General features: G+C 40.9%; 2 protein-coding genes and 1 long non-coding RNA gene across 10 annotated transcripts in view; 1 reads left to right on the top strand and 2 right to left on the bottom strand.

The window, feature by feature from the left end:
- The first annotated feature begins 47 nt into the window (after positions 1-47).
- mtfr1 (mitochondrial fission regulator 1) lies at positions 48-11066 on the top strand. Of its 2 annotated transcripts, none has more exons than XM_083529421.1 (8): positions 48-179; positions 1215-1308; positions 1401-1499; positions 6349-6476; positions 6731-6957; positions 7053-7305; positions 7634-7808; positions 8505-11066. In XM_083529421.1, the coding sequence occupies exons 2-8, from the start codon at positions 1270-1272 to the stop codon at positions 8550-8552; spliced, it is 969 nt and encodes a 322-aa protein (XP_083385547.1). In that variant the 5' UTR covers positions 48-179; positions 1215-1269; the 3' UTR covers positions 8553-11066. The 2 variants fall into 2 exon arrangements, with proteins under 2 accessions (XP_083385547.1, XP_083385548.1); XM_083529422.1 differs by lacking the exon at positions 48-179 and adding an exon at positions 368-535 and having other exon boundaries at positions 8505-10357.
- Positions 4029-6350, bottom strand: LOC310719574. The gene is made up of 2 exons (XR_014531511.1): positions 5265-6350; positions 4029-4798 (listed from the first exon to the last, which is right to left on the bottom strand). It is a non-coding gene; the product is annotated as an uncharacterized lncRNA (long non-coding RNA).
- A 280-nt stretch (positions 11067-11346) lies between the features above and the next one.
- The window catches only part of pde7a (phosphodiesterase 7A), a 36381-nt gene continuing 28198 nt past the window's right edge, over positions 11347-19529 (bottom strand). For all 7 annotated transcript variants that reach the window (XM_083529399.1, XM_083529400.1, XM_083529401.1 and 4 more), the window contains 8 exons: positions 19202-19297; positions 18116-18216; positions 17861-17992; positions 16277-16368; positions 16043-16187; positions 15812-15908; positions 15643-15723; positions 11347-13999 (listed from right to left, as the gene is read on the bottom strand). In XM_083529399.1, the coding sequence (XP_083385525.1) occupies positions 13809-13999; positions 15643-15723; positions 15812-15908; positions 16043-16187; positions 16277-16368; positions 17861-17992; positions 18116-18216; positions 19202-19297 (935 nt within the window). In that variant the 3' untranslated portion in view covers positions 11347-13808. The remainder of the gene's footprint in view (positions 14000-15642; positions 15724-15811; positions 15909-16042; positions 16188-16276; positions 16369-17860; positions 17993-18115; positions 18217-19201; positions 19298-19529) is intronic.

Below are 19529 nucleotides of genomic sequence, written 5' to 3'. Positions count from 1 at the left end.
AAAGAGTATGTATTAGTTCCCGCCCTAAATTCGAAATCTATTGGCTCTTAGGTGACGTTTAAGTAAACGTTGGGAAACTTCGTTCTCGAGTGAACGAACTGGGAATAAAATCAGCTGTTCGGTATACATGGAGCTCGACCCGGTGTAGCAGAGGGTCCATTCGAAACCAAGCCGCGTCTGTAAGTCAACTTTAATACCATTCATGCGCCGCAAAATTCTAACTTTTCCATTTAGCTTAGCCACCCGGATAAATTGTAGGTAACCCGCGGTGAAGTGTTTCAAAACGATATGTGCGCCCTACCTAGGTGCACTTTGCTGCTGTGAGAACACAAGGCTGAAGTAGTGCACTATGAATCTTACAGGGAGGCGTTTGGGATCGAGTCAGAGTTGGATTGGGAAAGAAGGAGAAATGTGTCAGTAGTGAGGGGTCTCGACTTCAGGCGGCTGGTGGAGAAATAAAAATTAAATGTAAACAATGTAAAAAGTATTACAGTGAATTCAGAGGAGTTTTAACTGAGACTGAGATAATAGTTTGGTAAGAAGTTGTTTTTAGTTGTGGTTAGTTCAAAAACTGAACTTTCTTTCATTCTTTATAACTTCTTTACAACTTCCTAATTTACTTTCTTTCTCGTGTGTGTGTGTGTGTGTGTGTGTGTGTGTGTGTGTGTGTGTGTGTGTTTTTACTCTTTATTACTCTTTTTACTTTTTATTATTTGCCCTTTATTTGCCTTCCCTTCACTCCCTTTTCTTCACCTTCACCTTGTCCTCTCTCTCTCTCTCTCTCTCTCTCTCTCTCTCTCTCTCTCTCTCTCTCTCTCTCTCTCTCGCTCACTCCTTCAGGTTACATTCCACACCTTTATCTTCCTTTGTTCATTTTCGTTTTCCTTCATCTTCTCTTCTTTAGCTCTTCACATTCCATTCATTTGTCCTTCATCCATTCCCATCATCTGTCCTTTTCATTCTTTTCATCTGTTCTCCCTTGATTCTTTGTTTGTTTGTTTTTTCAATCTTTTTACCCTTCCTTTCATTTCCATTCCCTCCATCCTTTTTCATTTCCTTATTTCCTTTACGTTGTCCATCTTGAATATTCCTTTCATGTCTCCAGTCATCTTTCCTTAATTTTTTTTCTCCTCCATATTTAATTTACACACATGCATACATTTATTTATATATATATATATATTGTGTGTGTGATGATGGTGTTTGTGTTGCAGGTGAGGTACTCAACATGGCAGAACATCCTCACACAGTTGTATTCGACTCGGTCTGATGATGAACAGCAGCGATGTGAGAAAAGGAATGGACCAGGTGTGTTCATCTCATCAGTGTATCTGTGATGGGACTCGTTTCACATCCTGTTCATTTGTGTTCGTTTCGTTACTCATGACTTCATTCTCCAGGCTTTTGGATCAACAAAGTCGTTCGGTTCGTCTCGGAGTATCGTCAGAAGGATCGGTTCGACCCTTCCTCTCTCACCATGTCCACGGGTGCACTTTCAGGTAAGCGTGTGTGTGTGTGTGTGTGTGTGTGTGTGTCTGTCCTGTGACTTTCAGTTTTCCCTTTACTGTGAGTGTGTTTACACTGTAAATAAACGGGTTTGTTATTGCTGTGTGTGTGTGTGTGTGTGTGTGTGTGTGTGTGTGTGTGTGTGTGTGTGTGTGTGTGTGTGTGATTTGTACAAGGTCGTACTCTTTTAACTTCAAAATCAGATAAAAATGAAGCTCAAATCGTACTGATTAAGAACCTTAAAAAATATATTTATTAATAAAAAAGTATAAATATATATAACTTATTTTTTACAGTATTTATTACAGTAATTTGTTAAAGGTTTTGATGAATGAGTAAAATGAGAAGAGAGAGAGAGAGAGAGAGAGAGAGAGAGAGAGAGAGAGAGAGAGAGAGAGAGAGAGAGAGGGTTAGATGATCTGGAGATGGTGAAGCAGGATGTAGATAGGATTAGTACGGAGGAAGTGAGAGCGGCGATTAACAAGATGAAGAGTGGAAAGTCCGTTGGACCAGATGACATACCAGTAGAAGCGTGAAGATGTTTAGGAGAGATGCAGTGGAGTTTTTAACCAGATTGTTCAACAGGATTTTGGAAGGTGAGAGGATGCCTGAGGAATGGAGAAGGAGTGTGCTGGACCTGATCTTTAAGCATAAGGGAGATGTGCAGACCTGCAGTAACTACAGGGGAATAAAGTTGATCAGTCACACCATGAAGTTATGGGAAAGAGTAGTGGAAGCCAGACTGAGAGAAGAGGTGACCATCTGTGAGCAACAGTATGATTTCATGCAGAAGAAGAGCACCACAGACGCATTATTTGCTTTAAGAATGATTAATTTGACAATCTGGAGGAAAAAGTTTAGCAAGAAGAAATCAATTCTACATATCAAATATTGGTCAGTTTCTTTACCGATGCAAAAATGTTGAAAACGATGTGCCACGATTCAATTGCCAACTTTGATCCGGTAACACTTTTTAAAATTGATCACATCGTTAACTTTTGTGACGTTTAAATGTGAAATTCGCGATATGGACAAAAGCATTGGTACACCTGACTTTTCCACCTATAAGTGGTTCATCCCCAAACTGTTACCACAAAGTCAAAGGCACACATCTGTTTATGGTGTCTTTGGAGGACCAAGAAATGTTCCTCCACTTGAACTAGGAGACCCAAACCTGCTCCAGCATGACCATGCCCCTCTGAACAAAGCCAGCTCCTGTTTTTGGAGTGGAAACACCTTTGGTGTGAGATGAATGTGAACACTGACTGCACCCCAGGTCTCCTCACCTCACCTACATCAGTACCTGGCTTTACTAACACCCTTGTGGCTGAATGAATCTCCACAAAAATCTAGTGGAACATCTTCCCAGAAGAGTGGAGCTCATTATAAGGGCAAATTGGAACTGAATGGGATGTTCAAAAAGCAGGTGCCTGCAAACTTTTGTTTTCAACGTGCTTGTGCTCATTTGTCCTACCATCAATGACCCAATGGCTCTTGATGTTACTGTAGATTGTTTCAAAATAAAATTTTCCCCTTTTACATTCGTATGATCGTGTGTGTGTGTGTGTGTGTGTGTGTGTGTGTGTGTGTGTGTGTGTGTGTGTGTGTGTGTGTGTGTGTGTGTGTGTGTGTGTGTGTGTGTGTGTGTGTGTGTCCGAGTAAGCAGGTTGTTTTGGGTTGCTTGAGCTGCTGATTTTATTTTGGCGTTCAGGACGTAGGCAGACGTGAGTCACACTAACATAACCCTTTATGAGTATTCCTGTTGTCATGTGTACGAGGCACAGGGAAAGAGTGGACACACACATTTCCACCCTCTACAGTGTCCTGAAGAAGTTGTACAGGAATTCCAGCAAACAGTACAGAAATGGTGTTGTTGGTTTTTTTCCTTGAATAATATATAAAATATATAAAATGTAAAAAAAATAGAATAAATCAAATTAATGCAATAATTATTTATTATATTATATTTTATATTATTTATTATTAAATTATTATTATTATTTATAATATTGATTAAATTGAGTAGTAATTTAAATAGGCGCAAATTGAAATGATTAAATAAAATTAAATAATATATTGGTAATATACATCAAAGAACATCAGAGACTCTGACACACATCTGAGATTGTAACGTAACACATTTTAAAGCTTTTAAATCATTTTTTCAGATGTTAAATATGGTCTTAAAATTCTTTAGGAAAGTCTTCACAGATGAGTCTGGGATTTTGAAAATGAAAAATGTGTATAACTGTATAACATTCCAGGATTTGCATGACTCTAACCAAATCTCTGTGATCTCTAATATTTCATTTTAGACCACATGTATATTAGCACTCACATATTTTTCTCTCTCCTGTCTTTTTTTTTTCTCCTTCCTGCTTTCCCAGCTGTCCCTTTGTAAGGAGTACATCTTATCTGCTTTAGGTTAGTTTATTGTTCGACCTCTCTGAAACAATTCCCCATGTAAATCAAAGACCCTATATTTATCTACCATGATATGGACAGAAATATTAGGACACCTGATTATTTGTTTTTAAATTTTTTCATATGTGGCTCTTCCTCAAACTGTTACCATAAAGTCAAAGGCACACAATTGTATAGAATGTCTTTGGTTCCTGTAGCATGAAATCTTCCCTTCACTTGAACTAGGAGACCCAAAATGTTCCTGTATGACAATACTCCTGTGCACAAAGCCAGTTCCATGAAGATATGCTTTTTACAAGGGTTGGAGTGGAAGATCTCCTGCTATAGAGCTCCAACACATATGAACAAAAGGCCTCCTCACCTCACCTCACCTACATCAGTACCTGACTTTACACCCTTGTGTCTGAATGAATGTCACAGATCTCCAGAAGCACACTCCAAAATCTAGTGAAACATCTTCCTAGAAGAGTGGAGCTTTTTATAAACAAAAATGGAGAACGAGTGTGGAATGGGATGTTCAGAAAGCACATACCAACCACACTTTTGGGCAGGTGTTTACAATTTTCTAAAGGCTTAAACACTAAAATGAGATCTGAATATAAGAAGCAGCGTTAGTGAACAGGGTAATGAGACGTTGAGTTTCCATTGTATAAAACCTGGTCATTCTTAAGAACCACTTAATGGAAACACTTTGTAATCCATTCAGAACAAATGATGAACTTCAGCATTAATACACCATCAGAAACGTTATAATAATAAATCATACACCGACCAGGGAAACATGAGCGGTGAAGTGAAGAACACAGATTATTTCTTTATTATGGCACCTGTTAGTGGGTGGAAATATAGCAACCAGTAGTAGGAGCACCTCCCTGGTGAGTGAGTGGTGATGAGACCTGCGATGTTGTATGAATTAGAGACAGTGGCATTGAGTAAAAGACAGGAGGTGGAGCTGGAGGTAGCAGAGCTGAAGATGTTGAGGTTTTCGTTGGGAGTGACGACGATGGACAAGTTTAGAAATGAGTTTATTAGAGGGACAGCACATGTAGGATGTTTTGGTGACAAGGTGAGGGAGGTGAGATTGAGATTGTTTGGACATGTGCAGAGAAGGGACATGAATTATATTGGTAGAAAAATGCTGAAGATGGAGCCACCAGGTAGGAGGAAAAGAGGAAGGCCAAGGAGGAGGTTCATGGATGTGGTGAGGGAAGACATGCAGGTAGTTGGTGTGAAAGAGGCAGATATAGAGGACAGGGGGGTATGGAGACGGATGATCCGCTGTGGCGACCCCTAATGGGAGCAGCCGAAAGAAGAAGAAGAAGAAGTAGGAGCACCTCCCTGTGACCTGTAGCCATCAAATCACTGCATGTGTGAACTTAAGAGTTCACATGCTTAAGAGATTTTGGTTAGGAGAATGTTGTTTATGGAAGGAGTCTCCAGTTTCAGTTATTTTCCAGCATGTTCTATTGTTTTTCATTCATCATCACTTATGATTTTATTAATGCTGAAGTTTAACCCATTTCATGTGAATGAAACAACTTCTAAAAGCCCTCAGTCACTAATCTGACAGAAAAACATTGAGCTCCTGGAGATCTTCAACACATTCCTAACAGGTGAGTTCCTCTAACAGTGTTGCGCAAGAGCACCTTGGGTCTCCACCCGGAACCTCTGCGTTTGGGGTGGAGAACATCATTCCTGTCCTGAGCACATCCTGACATGAGTCTGTTTTTCTCATAACCGCAAATATGTTGCAAATACAGCTGTTCCATAACTCCGGGGAGAACAGAAGGACTCACTTTTTTCTAATGGGCAATTAAGTTTACAAAGAAAATGAACCCCAGTCTGCAGAATTAAAGTTTTCCGTAGATATTTATCACATAGCTGGAATGTTCCAGAATTGAAGGATGTTAATGATGATGTGTATACAGATTGTAGCACCTAGGAGTTTTTTGAGACAAATGCATATTCCTTTTGTTCCTATTCAATAAACCCTGTAAAAGGCAAAAACGCACACGAATTGGACAGTGAGTGGAAAAAAAGTTCAACTGGGACATTTTTATCTCTAACAGAAGAACTTGTGTTCGACGGAGAACAGGAGAGATGTGATCAGACTCCATCACAGTCCAACACGGAGGTGAAAGTTTAATGGTTTGGTGTTGATTAGGAGCAGGGAAGTGCAAATCCGAGTAATAAGCGCTATTAAGAGAGCAAACAGTCGTCTGGACTGATATCTATCATGAAATGACCTGCCCAGTCACCGAACCCAAATCCTTATTAACTTCACACTGTTAAAATCATCTTGCTAACTCAGGATTTAATTAACAGCATGCTTCGCTTTTATATTTTCAATCTGGTGTGTGTTCGTATGTTTTCTTTTCATCATATAAACTAACCGATTTTTTTCCCCTGCATGTGTAGCTCCAGACGTTCACTGTCAGGGCAGGAGCAGGAGTCCTGGGTGGTTTAGGAGGACACTGTGGGCTTATAGCATCGCTAGCTGATGTAGGGTGGATCGAGCAAGAGGACAGTGATGTCCCAGGCAGAAGGTAAATCTACGGTTAACGCTTTGAAATAAACTTGATGAAGCATGTTATTCTGAGCAGTCATTTTCGAAAGCACAAATGTAAGGTTCATGCCAGCGGAATGACGTTGGTTTTTGAGCGGGTGGCCATTTTGGGGTCATGCATGCAAATAAAATCTTTAAAAAAAAAAATTAGTTGAAATTTTAGTTTATCCCCAATTAATAACAGCAGGTAATATAGTATTATTAAAAGCATTTCCTGCTCTGACGGGTCTCCAGGGTGGAGGCGGACTCGGGGCTGGCGTTTCGCGCTCAGCAGTGCCCGCCTCTCAGATGCCAGCGCTCTTTGCCCAGCATCCACCGTGCCGTTCCCGCGCCGCAGAGCCAGACAGTCGTCAACGATCAGGCCATTCAGAAGATCAGTGCTCTGGAGAATGAGCTGGCTAAACTGAGAGCTCAGATCGCTCAGATCGTGCAGGCCCAGGAGCGGAACGCACAGTCTGCAGGTAAACACACGGAGCACGCTCAGATTCTCTCAAGAGACTAAAATGTCTCTCAAATCTCCAATGTTTAATATAGGTTGTTGTTTTTTTTAAATCAGTTCCTGCTCCAGGTGGTCCTCCCCCACTTTCAGCACCTCCACCACCACCACCACCACCACCTCCTCCTCCTCCTCCTCCTCCAGGTCCAGGAATGCAGAGGAGTGTTTCTGCTATCGACCTCATCAGAGAGCGGCGGAATAAAAAGTCTGATCGGGACGCGGTGTTGGAATCGGGGCCTAAACAGCCCGAGATGCCCAACATGTTAGACGTGTTGAAAGACATTGGAAAAGTCAAGTTACGCTCCGTTAAAAAGTGCGTATGGTTGTTACAAAACACTTTAATTAGTATTTATGATATATATTTATACTACCAGTTTTTATAAATAATTTACTAGGAGATAACGTGTTGAAGTTACCCTAAAGCCAGATAACATTCCTGGCCATGAAGTGAAAGTTCATAAAAAAAAAAATAAATAAAGTACCGCGCTCGTTTAGGTGTTTGGAGTTTTATGGTTATGCTCCATGAACCACTGTTTAATATTCAAATTCAGCAGGAGCAGCATAAGCTAAAGAATGACTGGCTTTAGTCGCATCTTCCTGTTTAACGCAACGCAATAAACCCTCGATCTTTCCCTCTGCAGTCGTCCTGAGGAAGATCACACCAAGACGAAGGCCAGTGAACCCACAGACCCCACTGCTCTCATCGCCGAGGCTCTGAAGCGCAAGTTCGCCCATCGCTACCGCAACGACAGCGAATGCGAGAGCAACTTCAGTCTCCCTGCTCGAGAACCCAAACCGCCCTCAGAGACGCCTGGGGTAAGATCCAGATTTTTATCCTGTATAATCTCGGCTTTTTTTCTTTCAACCAGAAATAAGACGAGTTGAGTAGAAAGAGCTGAATTCATTCCAGTCACTGATTGAGGGAGGAATAAAACTACTTTGGGACAATTTTTACATTTTAGAATAAACCTGTGACTCACAGCAGCACTGATGTGTGTGTATGTATTTATATATTCCACATTTTGTCATCATCTCCTATGATGATAATCTCCACTATTCTAGAAAGATGTTCCATTAGATTTTGTCGTGTACTTGTGAAGATTTTGTGGAGATTCATTCAGTCACATGGGCGTTATTAACGTCACTGATGTAGGTGAGGTGAGGAGACCCGAGCTCTCTAGCAGGAGTTCTTTCACTCCAAACCCATGTAAAGCAGATCTTCATGGAGGTGGCTTTGTACACAGGGGCATCGCCATGCTGGAAAAGGTTTGGGTCTCCTAGTTCAAGTCAAGGGAAAATTTCATGCTACAACATCTAATCCAATTTGTTTGTCTATATATAGTGTGTGTGTGTGTGTGTGTGTGTGTGTGTGTGTGTGTGTGTGTGTGTGTGTGTGTGTGTGTGTGTGTGTGTGTGTGTGTGTGTGTGTGTGTGTGTGTGATATATATCTTATGTGTTTACATGTGGGAGTGGTATATAATGACGTTTGTTTGTCTTCTCGGGACATTGCAGTTCGGACAGCACATGCTGAAATCAACAGGAATGAGAAAGCACATGTGAGCTGAACGTCGAGTGTGTGTACACACAGGAACAGACACGTAGACATCTCCAGGACTCTAAGCGCTTAGTCTGGTTTTCTGCACCAGCAGCATTATTGATCTCTTTAATCACAAAGTTGCACAATGCAGCAGAAAGCTGTTTGTTTTTATGTCTCGTTTTTGTAAAGGACCAAAAAAAAAAAAAAGAAACGCGTGTCTGAATCGCGGTCGTGCAAATTCGACAAGTCTAAATTTGTTTCCTCGAGTTTGCACAACAGCGCTAACCGCTAGGAAATGGCCCGAATTAGTTTTTTACGGTTTACTAAATAATAAATGAACACTAAAGCTACATTCTACAGCTGCGCATTTTTACACGTCATCGTGAGTGACCGTGAAGTCAAAACGTACGAGAACAAGATGTAATTTTCCAGCTCTGGTTTGATGTGATTTTTTTTTATGTGGTCTTTTAGTATTCTTTCCTTTTATAAAATCACACTGAGGGCTTTCTAAAAGTGTGGCATGTAAAAGTGCCCAGAAATGAATCCAACCCTATTTCCACTCTGTTACAATCGGGTACATGAGCACTTTTTACAGATTCTCCTAAACTCGTGTCGGAGTTAATTTATAAAGTCGGGAGTTTATTTACGTCTGCTTTTAGACGTTAATCATTTCGTCTTGTTTATAGGCTATAATTTGTATGATGACGTTGCTGCTGGTTATAAATACACTACAAATCAGGATTCTTTTAATGAGATTTATTTTTTTTTTCTCCTCATTGATTGATTAAGGTTCAGGTTTTACTTATTAGATTTTGAAAAAAAAAGTTTTATTATATAATAGAACCATCCGCTGATTATGTACTATATGGACACCATGTGCTTTATGAACATCCCATTCCACATTTAGACTCCATTTGCTGTTATTATAATCTCCACTCTTCTGGAAAGATGTTCCACTAGATTTTGGAGTGTGTCTGGGGAGATTTATTCAACCACAAGGGTGTTAAAGTCAGGTGCTGATGTAGGTGAGAAGGTGAGGACGCTTCTGGGGTGCAGTCAGCGTTCACATTCATCCCAAAGGTGTTCAATAGGGTTGAAGATCCATAGCAGGAGATCTTTCACTCCAAACAATGGAAAGCAGATCTTGATGGAGCTGGAACAGGTTAAGGTCTCCTTGTTCAAGTGAGGGGAAAATGTACTGATTGATAGTTTGTGGAAGAACCGCATATGGCTGGAAAAATCACGTGTCCCAGTACTTTCGTCCGTATTTCTGTTTTTAATAATATGACCATACCTTATTAGAAATCATTCCTCAGTCAGAGTGACCGTTCTCTTCGTTTGTAGTTTTACATGATTTATATGATATGGATTTGTCTGACTTGTTGCCATGACAACAAATTCATATATTTTTTCCTCCTATAGTCAGTCATTATTATTATTATTATTATTCAAATGCTTTTCTCATAATGAGAAACAGCGTCCATGATTCGTATAAGTTCATGGTGGAGCTTTAAGGAACAATCCCAGTTAGAAGTGTTGTTCAAAAACAATACATTTATTCACACAGAACAGTTTTTTTCTCGTGTTTATATTTTCACACCCATTCCTTCTTTTTTTTTTTTTTTTTATAGCATTAGCCGTTTTGAGTATTTTGTTCCATCCATATTCCAGGGTTTATAACACTATAATACAGCTGTAATACACACCGACAAGCACTTTGAAGTAAGATGTTCAGCACGAAGGACTTTACACTCAGAGCTCGAACATCCTCTCACACGGTTGTGATGTAAAAAAAAAAAAAACTGGAATAAAGAATTTCATCAGTAAATTGGTTCAATTCTCATTTGTGGGCTGCAGCAATATTTAGGGGTCTGAAAGCTTTTATTACACTGTAATGCCTCCATCTGCTACATAGATGCTACTTTTTCCACATATGCCAGAATTGTTAGGAACCTGGAGCCGGAGCACAGGGTCAGCCATGATACAGCGCCCCTGGAGCAGAAAGGTTAGGGGCCTTTCTCAAGAGCCCAGCTGTGTCAGCTTGGCAGTGCAAAGGATTCACTGCTGGGATCCCAATATCCTAATCAGTAACCCAGAGCCTGGGGGGGGAGGTGGCAGCTTAATGTTTAAAGCATTGAATGCCTAGAGTTCAAATCTCATCCACACCAAGCTGCCACTTTTGGGCCCCTGAGCAAGGCCCTTAACCCCTGTTGCTTAGTTGTATGTCGTTCTGGATAAATGTCAATCGCTGAGACTGGCACATACAGAGACCACTGTCAGGGGTAGTTTAGTGATATATATTTGGACTTCTGAATAGAAGGTAACGAATTGAAATCCTATTCCTGGGCCCTTGAGCAAGGCTCTTAACCCCTGCTGCTCAGTTGTGTCAATAAGATGTGTAAAGTCATTTTGGATGTAACAGTTTTTATTTATTTGGAGTGACTTTTTGTTTGTTTAAATGCATGTATTTTATTTTCCTTAATATTTATATAATTAATATATTCAGTAATAAAGGAATAAAGTTCAGTACTATTTTACAGGGAGTGTTTATTTTTGTCCAGTATCCATTTTCAGTTGATTACTCGGTTATCAGTAATCTTGGAATGCAGGTTATCTGAATATAAATGTTGAAATACAGAATATACGCACTTGAGTTAAATGAGAATAAACCGGAAGCTTATTATTTTATCTTATTAAAGAAACTCCTTTCTGAGTAGCGGCTCTCCTCAATTCCCTTCATCAGCCAGCAGGGGGAGACATCCAACAATAGACACAGCTAGACAGACAGGAAAAACCCAACACAGCTGAATCTTGTGATTCTGTACCATGAAACATCATGTCAAACATTTTTATTCATCAAAAATGCAACTGCAACAAGCATGTATCAAAAAGTCTGTACGACAAAGCCTTTACAAAATGGCTTGACATGTAAGTCTTCTCCCCAAAATGGCTGTTACAACAAATTGTAAACAGGTTTTTTTGTTGTTGTTGTTGTTTTTTGTTTTTTTTTAATTATCAACAGTCTTACAGCACTTACAACGAAAATACAAATCAGCTAAAATAAAGAGGGGGGGGGGAAGCACCTGCTCTCTTTCGAACTAGAAAGAGATGCGCAAAAAAAAATAATCACAACTGCACATCTGTACAGAGTAAAACAAAACAAAACAAGAAAATGGAATGCTCAAAGTTAAAAAAAAAAAAGAAAAAAAACCCTCCAACTAATTATTAAATCAATTCATCAGCCATATATTAATATTTAAAAGAAATTTCTCCCATGACAGAAGACTAAGGGCTGGACGAGAATCAAACAGAGGTGATGATGCGCTTTAATGAAAATACAAGCTGGTTTGGTCACTTAGCTTTGTGCATAGTTTTAAGGCATCGTTTTTGAAGCGTTCTTCCGGGTGGAGCTCGACTGCGGTCGAGACACATTCTAAAAGGGAGTCTAGATCTACATCTGACGTCTGCGCTTACCAGACGACAGGGGAGGGGACAGCTACCTATAAAAGGCACCTTTCTCTTCCTCTTTTCTTCCAGCGGAGTGATGAGCAGGTTTGTGAGACCCTGAGCGAGATCCGTGGAGATTCCGGTCAGCTACATGTCCTGTGTGGCACGAAGGCTCGATCCAGGGCTCAGAAGAAAATAGGTGGAGTGAGAAAAGAGGAGAGAAAATCTGCAAGGAGTGACTGATGGGAAAGTGGGAAATAATAGTTGGGGGAAAAAAAGAAGAAAGAAGATGGAGGAGAATGAGAGGATGAAATGGTGGAGATAAAATGAGAAAGGAGAAGCAACAGGTGGAGTTATGGTGAGGAAAGGGAGGATGAGTGGGTGGCAGGATGGAGGAGAAAGAGAGGATTGGGTGGAGAAGATAAGTAATGAAGAGAGGATGAATATGTGTAGTGATGGAGGAGAAAATTAGGATCAGGTGGAAAAGATAAGTAATGAAGGGAGGATGAGTGTGTGGAGTGATGGAGGAAAAAGATCAGGAATGTAGGGGGAATGTGTGTTTGGATTGATGGAGAAGATCAAGAGGGAAAGAAAGATGAGTGAGTAGAGGGGATGGAGGAGAACGTGAGGTTCAAGTGGAGAAGATCAGAAGGGAAAGGAGGATGAGTGTGTGGAGTGGAGTGATGGAGGAGAAATAGAGGGTCAGGTGGAGAAGATCAGTAATAAAGTAAGGATGAATTTGTTAAGTGATCGAGGAGAAAGAGAAGATCAGGGATGAGGGGAGGATGATTGTGTGACGTTATGGAGAAGATCAGGAGGGGAGGGAGGAAAGCCGGGCCCTGGTCTTTTCACAGCAGAAGCAGCTGCATGTTCGAATCATGTGGCACCAGAATCTGGAGTGCAGGGAGAACATTTCACAACGGAGCACAAAATGGCGCTTGTATGGCATCTGGCATTTCTGACTGACTCGAGTGCAGTCCCTTGGTTAATTTTTTTTCTTTTTCTTTCTTTTTTTTTTTTTTTTTTTTTTTTTTTTTTTTTGTTCAGTACATCAGCAGTAACACAACAGTTCAAAACATGTAAAAGTGGTTCTTCACATCTGTGCTTCAAGGCAAAAAAAATAAAATAAAAAAATAACAACGAACAGAACCAACATGATTCATTTATAATGACGACAACAAAAAAAAGACAATCTGTAAACAGTCTTCGTAGAGGCAGCAAATGACTGGGCTCTTCACATTTGTCTTTTTTTTTCTCTTTCAGTTTTGTACACAAGAAGGAAGAAGATTTGTTTGCAAAATGCACCAACACACACACACACACACACACACACACACACACACACACACGTGCGCGCATGCACACACTCACCGTCTCTTGGTGCAGTTGTTTAAAAACATATCACGGGAATACTCTTGGTGTTTGAGCAAGTCCGTAAGGGGTGGGGTTTTGGGGGGATGGGGGGGAAATGGCACTTTTGACCCAGTAAAAGGGATCCGTCGGGTTTAGCGTTCCCCGGTCCCGAGCCGAAATGGTTCGACGACGTTCCGCACACCGAAGGATGAAAAGGGACCAAAAACCCTCAAAAAATGTAATAAATAAAATGACTTTAAAAAAATAATAAAATGGGTGTAAGAGTAAGAATGAAAATCGCAGCAGTAGCTGAATGAGGTATCCATGTATTGCTCTATGTCAAAGGAAAAAAAAATTTAATTTTAAAAAAGGGTGTTAAAATTAAATAAATTAAATAAATCAGTGGTTGGTTTGAAATGGGAGGTGAGCAAATCGAAGTGATTGAAGCTTGAGGTTGGACGGGGTGGGGCGAGGCAGTGTCAGGACTCGACGCTTCCCTGAGGTAAGGCTCTGGAGCCGCTGTCCTGCTCGAATTCGGCCTCCTCGGGCTGCAAGGCCTTCCAGCTGGCTTTGTTCAGGCACAGGTGACCCAGCATGGTCTGAGAGAGCCGCGTGTCTGAAAAACGAGCCCACTCGGCAAACAGCGGCTCCACGACGTAAGTCATGAAACCTGCAAGGTCGGAAAAAAAAAAAACGGGGTCAAGATCTTTAGAACTTGAACCGTACTGAAAACCTTGACTTCATTCAATTTTACGTCTAACACCGCTCTGTACTCCACTACATTTCAGTAACACTTGTGGTCCCTCATGACTCGGAAGTGAAAACAAAGCGCATTAAATGAGATCCTAATGGCAAGATCACCACCACAGGAGTAAGTGCTCTCGCTGTTGTGTGTCTTGAAAAATATAAAGAGCTCTTTCCCTTAAAATGGTCTGATGTGGAGGAGAATGGAACACATAACATTATGACCACCTGCCTAATATTGTGCTGGTCCCCTTTTGGTGCTAAAACAGTCGTGACCCCTCGATCATTAACAACTTGAACTTCTTCAGCAGTTTGAGCTACAGGAGATCGTCTGTTGGATCGGACCACACGGACCAGCCTTCACTCCTCACGTGCATCAATGATCCTCGGCCACCACGACCCTGTCGCCGGTTCACCACTGTTCCTTCCTTGAAACACTTTTGATAGATACTGACCACTGCAGACCAGGAACATCCCACAAGATCTGCAGTTTTGGAGATGCTCTGACCCAGATGTCAATTTGTCAAAATCGCTCAAATACTTACGCTCGTCCATTTTTCCTGCTTCTAACATAAGGACAAAATGTTCACTTGCTGCCTAATAAATAAATCCACCTGCTAACAGGAGCCATGATGAAGAGATTATAAGTGTTCTTCACTTCACTGCTCATAATGTTATAATGTCAATGTTATGCCTGGTCGGTGTACATTACTACTTATATGTATATTTTTCATACTCAAGTCAATTCATAGGCATTACCTTTTGTACTCAGACAGAAATGTAAAGGAGGAGTTTTACTGGAGTCATATTTTTAAAAAAGGGGATTAATACTTTTACTCAAACTCAAAAATGATGTACCAAATCAGTCCTTGTTGTTCAGACAGACGAAGGAAATTCCATGAAATTTGATGAATAAACGAACATCAAACGTTAAATCTGTCCATCACACTGGTGCTTTGTCACTTCTTTTCCTTGCTACATGTACTACAGTCTGATCTCCATATTCCCTTCCTTTTACATCATGTTCAGAAAACTATTTCTGCCATGCAATCTAATTCCAAAACGTGAGGTGCAGCAGTTAAAAGAATGCATGTTAACCTACTCAGTATCATTCGTTTGGGTCGCCAGTCAAAAAGACGTTAACACTTTTCAGAAATGTTAGTGGCACAAACAGGTGATAAGATCGGCGTGTCGTTCTTGATAAGAGGTCTAGACTTCCTTTTTTTTGGCTTTAATGTGTGTGACCAAAAATAAATAAATAAATAAAATAAAGAGCCTGTTCGTGCAACAAGTCCTTCGTTCGCGTCCTTCACGGCGTCTGAGCTCAAGGTGACTGCTATTAAGATAATCGCATTAGATTTCAATCGGAGCGATTGACCGAGTGCCATCTCCTGATAACGTAAAGACAATGACACACTATCTGCTCGTCCTGCTCTTAAATATTTCGTGTCAGTTGCCTGCGGTTTGTCTGGGTCAGACAAAAAAAAAGATGGCCTTGATTGGCACAAAAGACTTCGCCACACATATAAACAAGTCCCTGTGTGGCCGCGCCGTCGTCGAGGCACTTACCGATCTGAACATCCGCTATGGAGTTGGTGTCGCTGTCACACAGGGGGCTCACTTCCAGTTTGTGCTTTTTCTCAATGTCTCCTAAACAGAGCGGGGAAGCAAAGGCGTCACGTGATCAAGGTCGAGCAAACAGACAGTAGTGAAAGCGTGTGGAGGTGTGGGGAGGTACCTTGGTGAAAGAATTCCTCAGTCACCTTTTCACTCCACTGCTTGCTGAGTTCCCAAGGCCTACATGGGTTACAGATGTCTGCACACTTCAGGGCCATCTGTGTACACACACACACACACACACACACACACACACATACACACACAAGCACTTCAATAAATAAACTACCCCTTTATTCCACATCCCACCTCACAGCTTCCTGTCTTTCATTGCACTTTGGTACTTGCTCACCTGCAGGATGAAGTGGCGGTGAGAGGCGTTTCCCAGACACAGCTCCTCTTGGTCCAGGTGTGTCCTGAACCTGGACAGGTATTCGTTCTGCCTGCTGATATCTGTAGCCAGAATCAGAGACCCCAATTGTCTCTCCATGTTCACACTGCGCACATAGAGATCACAATGTCAGACAAAGACATGGGTTTTACCGCTTCTGGAGCTCGGCAGCGTAACGCATGTGGGAATACCGACCTGTCCTCTGCGGGAAGATGGGAGAAGAGCTCGGTCTCTCGTAGCAAACCCACTGCGGACCTCCAATGATGGTTCTCCAGAACTGAGGTATTCTATACAACCACAACCACACACATACACACATTCATGTAGAGTTTGAACATTGGACCTCTTAAAATTTTTTTAAGGCTCTGGCATGGAGGAGTTGGTGTTGGATCGATGATGATCTCAAATGTTAAGCTACTTTATGAGTTGCTCAGTAGCTCCTGGTTCCACAACGTCAACTGACTGTAGAAAACTGTAGAAAGGACATCACTCATAATCACACACACCCCATTGCTCATGTTAGTTCTCACTCTCCGGTGTTTTTTATTGCTTTAAAGATTTATAATTACACTCTTGATATCACCCAAATGAAGATGAGGTTCCCTTTTGAGTCTGGTTCCTCTCAAGGTTTTTTCCTCATAACATCTAAGGGAGTTTTTCCCTGCCACAGTCACCCCAGGCTTCATCATCAGGGATAAACATACATCAGTCACTTTTATTCTTAAGTTCTGTAAAGCTGCTTTGAGACAATGTCCATTGTGAAAAGCGCACTAGATATAAACATGAACACACATGTGGTAAAGAGCACTGGATTAAGACTTAGGATACGAGGCAGCTGTTAGAATGCACTTCACCAGTGGAATACACTGCATCAATGCATCTGCAATGTCTGTGTTCGATTACAATTTTCCATCTGGAGATCTTTCATTAGTCTGTAGTTTTAAAAACATCTCCTTGTGCCAGTTCAGGCTCAAGAATAGTGAAGACCCACCTCTTCCTGAAACACTCAAACTAGCTTTCCTCGCTTTGCCTTTGTTGTAGGCTGATGGTATATTAAGTTTGTAATCTAGCAAACCAGTATTGATTTATTCATCAATAGAGACTCAAAGCACTTTTGTACGTCGCTCTGGAGTAGGGCGTTGACTAAATGTTGTAAATGTAAATGTAAAAACAGCCATTTTCTCATGGAAAGAAAACACATGGTTCAGTATCAAATATGTGCTAATTAATGTGTGTGCTACAGCTGGTTTTAGCTTCTAACAGAAGTCTCAGGGCAGTTCATGAATCAATAAATTCAAGGTGTTGCAAGTATATGGGAATTTCTGGAGTTTTTTAGGGTTTAAAACGAGTTCACACTGACACAATTTCCACACAATTGGCCACGCCCCAGGGTCAAAAACTCCAAAATATTAGTTTCCCTGCGCCACCCTGTAGCTATGAAAAAGCTCGAAATCTGTTCAACAGGATTCAGGATACAAAATCACTCCGGCCAGCGTCGAAACGTAAAACGATTTACTCAGACCTTCACTAGTGTCTGTCTCACTCCAATGTGTTTCCTGTTATATGCATAGTTTTGAATTTGCATTAAAAAGTCATCCAGCTAAGATGCTTCCAAGTTTTACTGACAGAATAACAGCTGCCCTTAGACCTCAATTAGTAAGCAAGTCTTTTGTTCTTTTCTCAAACCAGGGAAATGTTTGTCTCACACACACACACACACACACACACACACACACACACACACACACACACACACACACAGAAGATGTAGGCTCTCACCCTGTACAGAGAGGCTAGGTAATGGTTGGTTTTGATGAGGAAAGGCTGATTGACCCCAGGGTGGTCCAGGTCATGAGTGGCTGCTGCCAGCAGGCCCAAGAGGATATCACAGGAAGTGAGAGACTTGGCAAGCTGCAGAGAGGACACACCCACCCACACACCCCCCCCCCCCACACACACACACACAACACACATTACAAAATCATCCAGGACACATTTGTGAAGTCATATTAGCTCCTCAAAGCGATCGTGTACCTTGGGCTCCTTCAGGTAACAGTGCATGGCCTGGGTCACGTCAGCAGCGTGGACAGAGTTATGGTACGGGTTGTGATTGTGGTAATCCTCCTGAACCAATACTGAGAGGAGCAGAAATAAGGTGAAGTCAAACCATGCGGATTCATTTCAAGATAGAGGATTGAAACTTTTTGTAGAAGTGAAAACTGTGCCACCTGCAGTACCGGAGCACTTATACGTTGCTGCTTATATGTTGCTGCGAAATTGATCAACATTTCTGTTCTGTTTTATGTTTTGTTTCTGATTTGTTATTGTAATTCTTTGTTGGCGGCAGTTTCTAAATCCACTTTAAACAAAATGCAGGTAGTTTAAAATTCTGCGGCTCGAATTCGGACAATGTCCAGGACAGCTGAACACATTTTCTACAGGTTTTAAATCCTTGCACTGGCTCCCTGTCAAGATTTCGAAATTCTGATAAGGCTCTCGTATAAGGCACTACATGGTATGACCTTGCATTATCTGTCACAACTTTTAACCGTTTACACTCCTAGGTGTGATCTTTGTTCTGCTGATTCTGTTCTATTGATTGCTACCCGTCTACACTTTATGGCTTTCTTCCCCCTCTTTCCCATGTTGCTGCTAACACACCAAACACTTTACACCCAGGACTGTAATATTTATCATAACTATTATCATTAGTATTAGTTATTGGTTCAAATTGTGTAATATTTCCTTATTCTAAAAATCTGTTTTGCACTCTACTGTTTGCACCAAGATCCAAGTTCCACTGCAGATATATTTCACTGTACATATTGTCAGATTATATTTATTATCTTTTTTTATTTATTTTTACTTTTCTTATTGCTGCTGGTCTCTTGAAGTCTCAGCTCCAAATATAATAAAATGTAATAATAATTAATTATATATATATAAAAGTCTATTTGTAAAAAGGTTTTGTAAGGATTGTAAAGTTCGGTATTCCTTTTGCATTTGTTGCAGTAAAATGTATTAATTTCAATATTACATTTGCGTGTGAGGTTGTAATCTGACATGTACATGTGTGTGTGTGTGTGTGTGTGTGTGTGTCAAACCTTTTTTTTTACTTACCTAAAAAACGTCGTACTTTAACCATGTCTAACTGGAAGAGCTCAATTAAGCCGTAATGGTTAAGAAGATATAAGGTCAAGTAGATGAGACTGCTTCCTGAAAAGAAGAAAAGAAGAAGAAAAGAGAAACAAGCCGCTTAACCCGATGTACAGAAAGCAACATTACGCATCAGGTGCGTTTATCATTTGATAAAAGAATATTCACTCAGGATTCAGAAAATAATGTGTAAAAAGGTTTCTCCGATACGTCTTACTTTTAATGTACAACGTGTAGTAATAAGTGTTGTACTGCCAGCTTCATTTCTATCAAATACAACATTCACACAGGT

The sequence above is a fragment of the Silurus aristotelis genome, assembly GCF_946808225.1.
Source record: "Silurus aristotelis genome assembly, chromosome: 25".
In the NCBI taxonomy this organism is placed as follows: domain Eukaryota; kingdom Metazoa; phylum Chordata; class Actinopteri; order Siluriformes; family Siluridae; genus Silurus; species Silurus aristotelis.
This window is presented reverse-complemented; position numbering and strand designations above follow the sequence as displayed.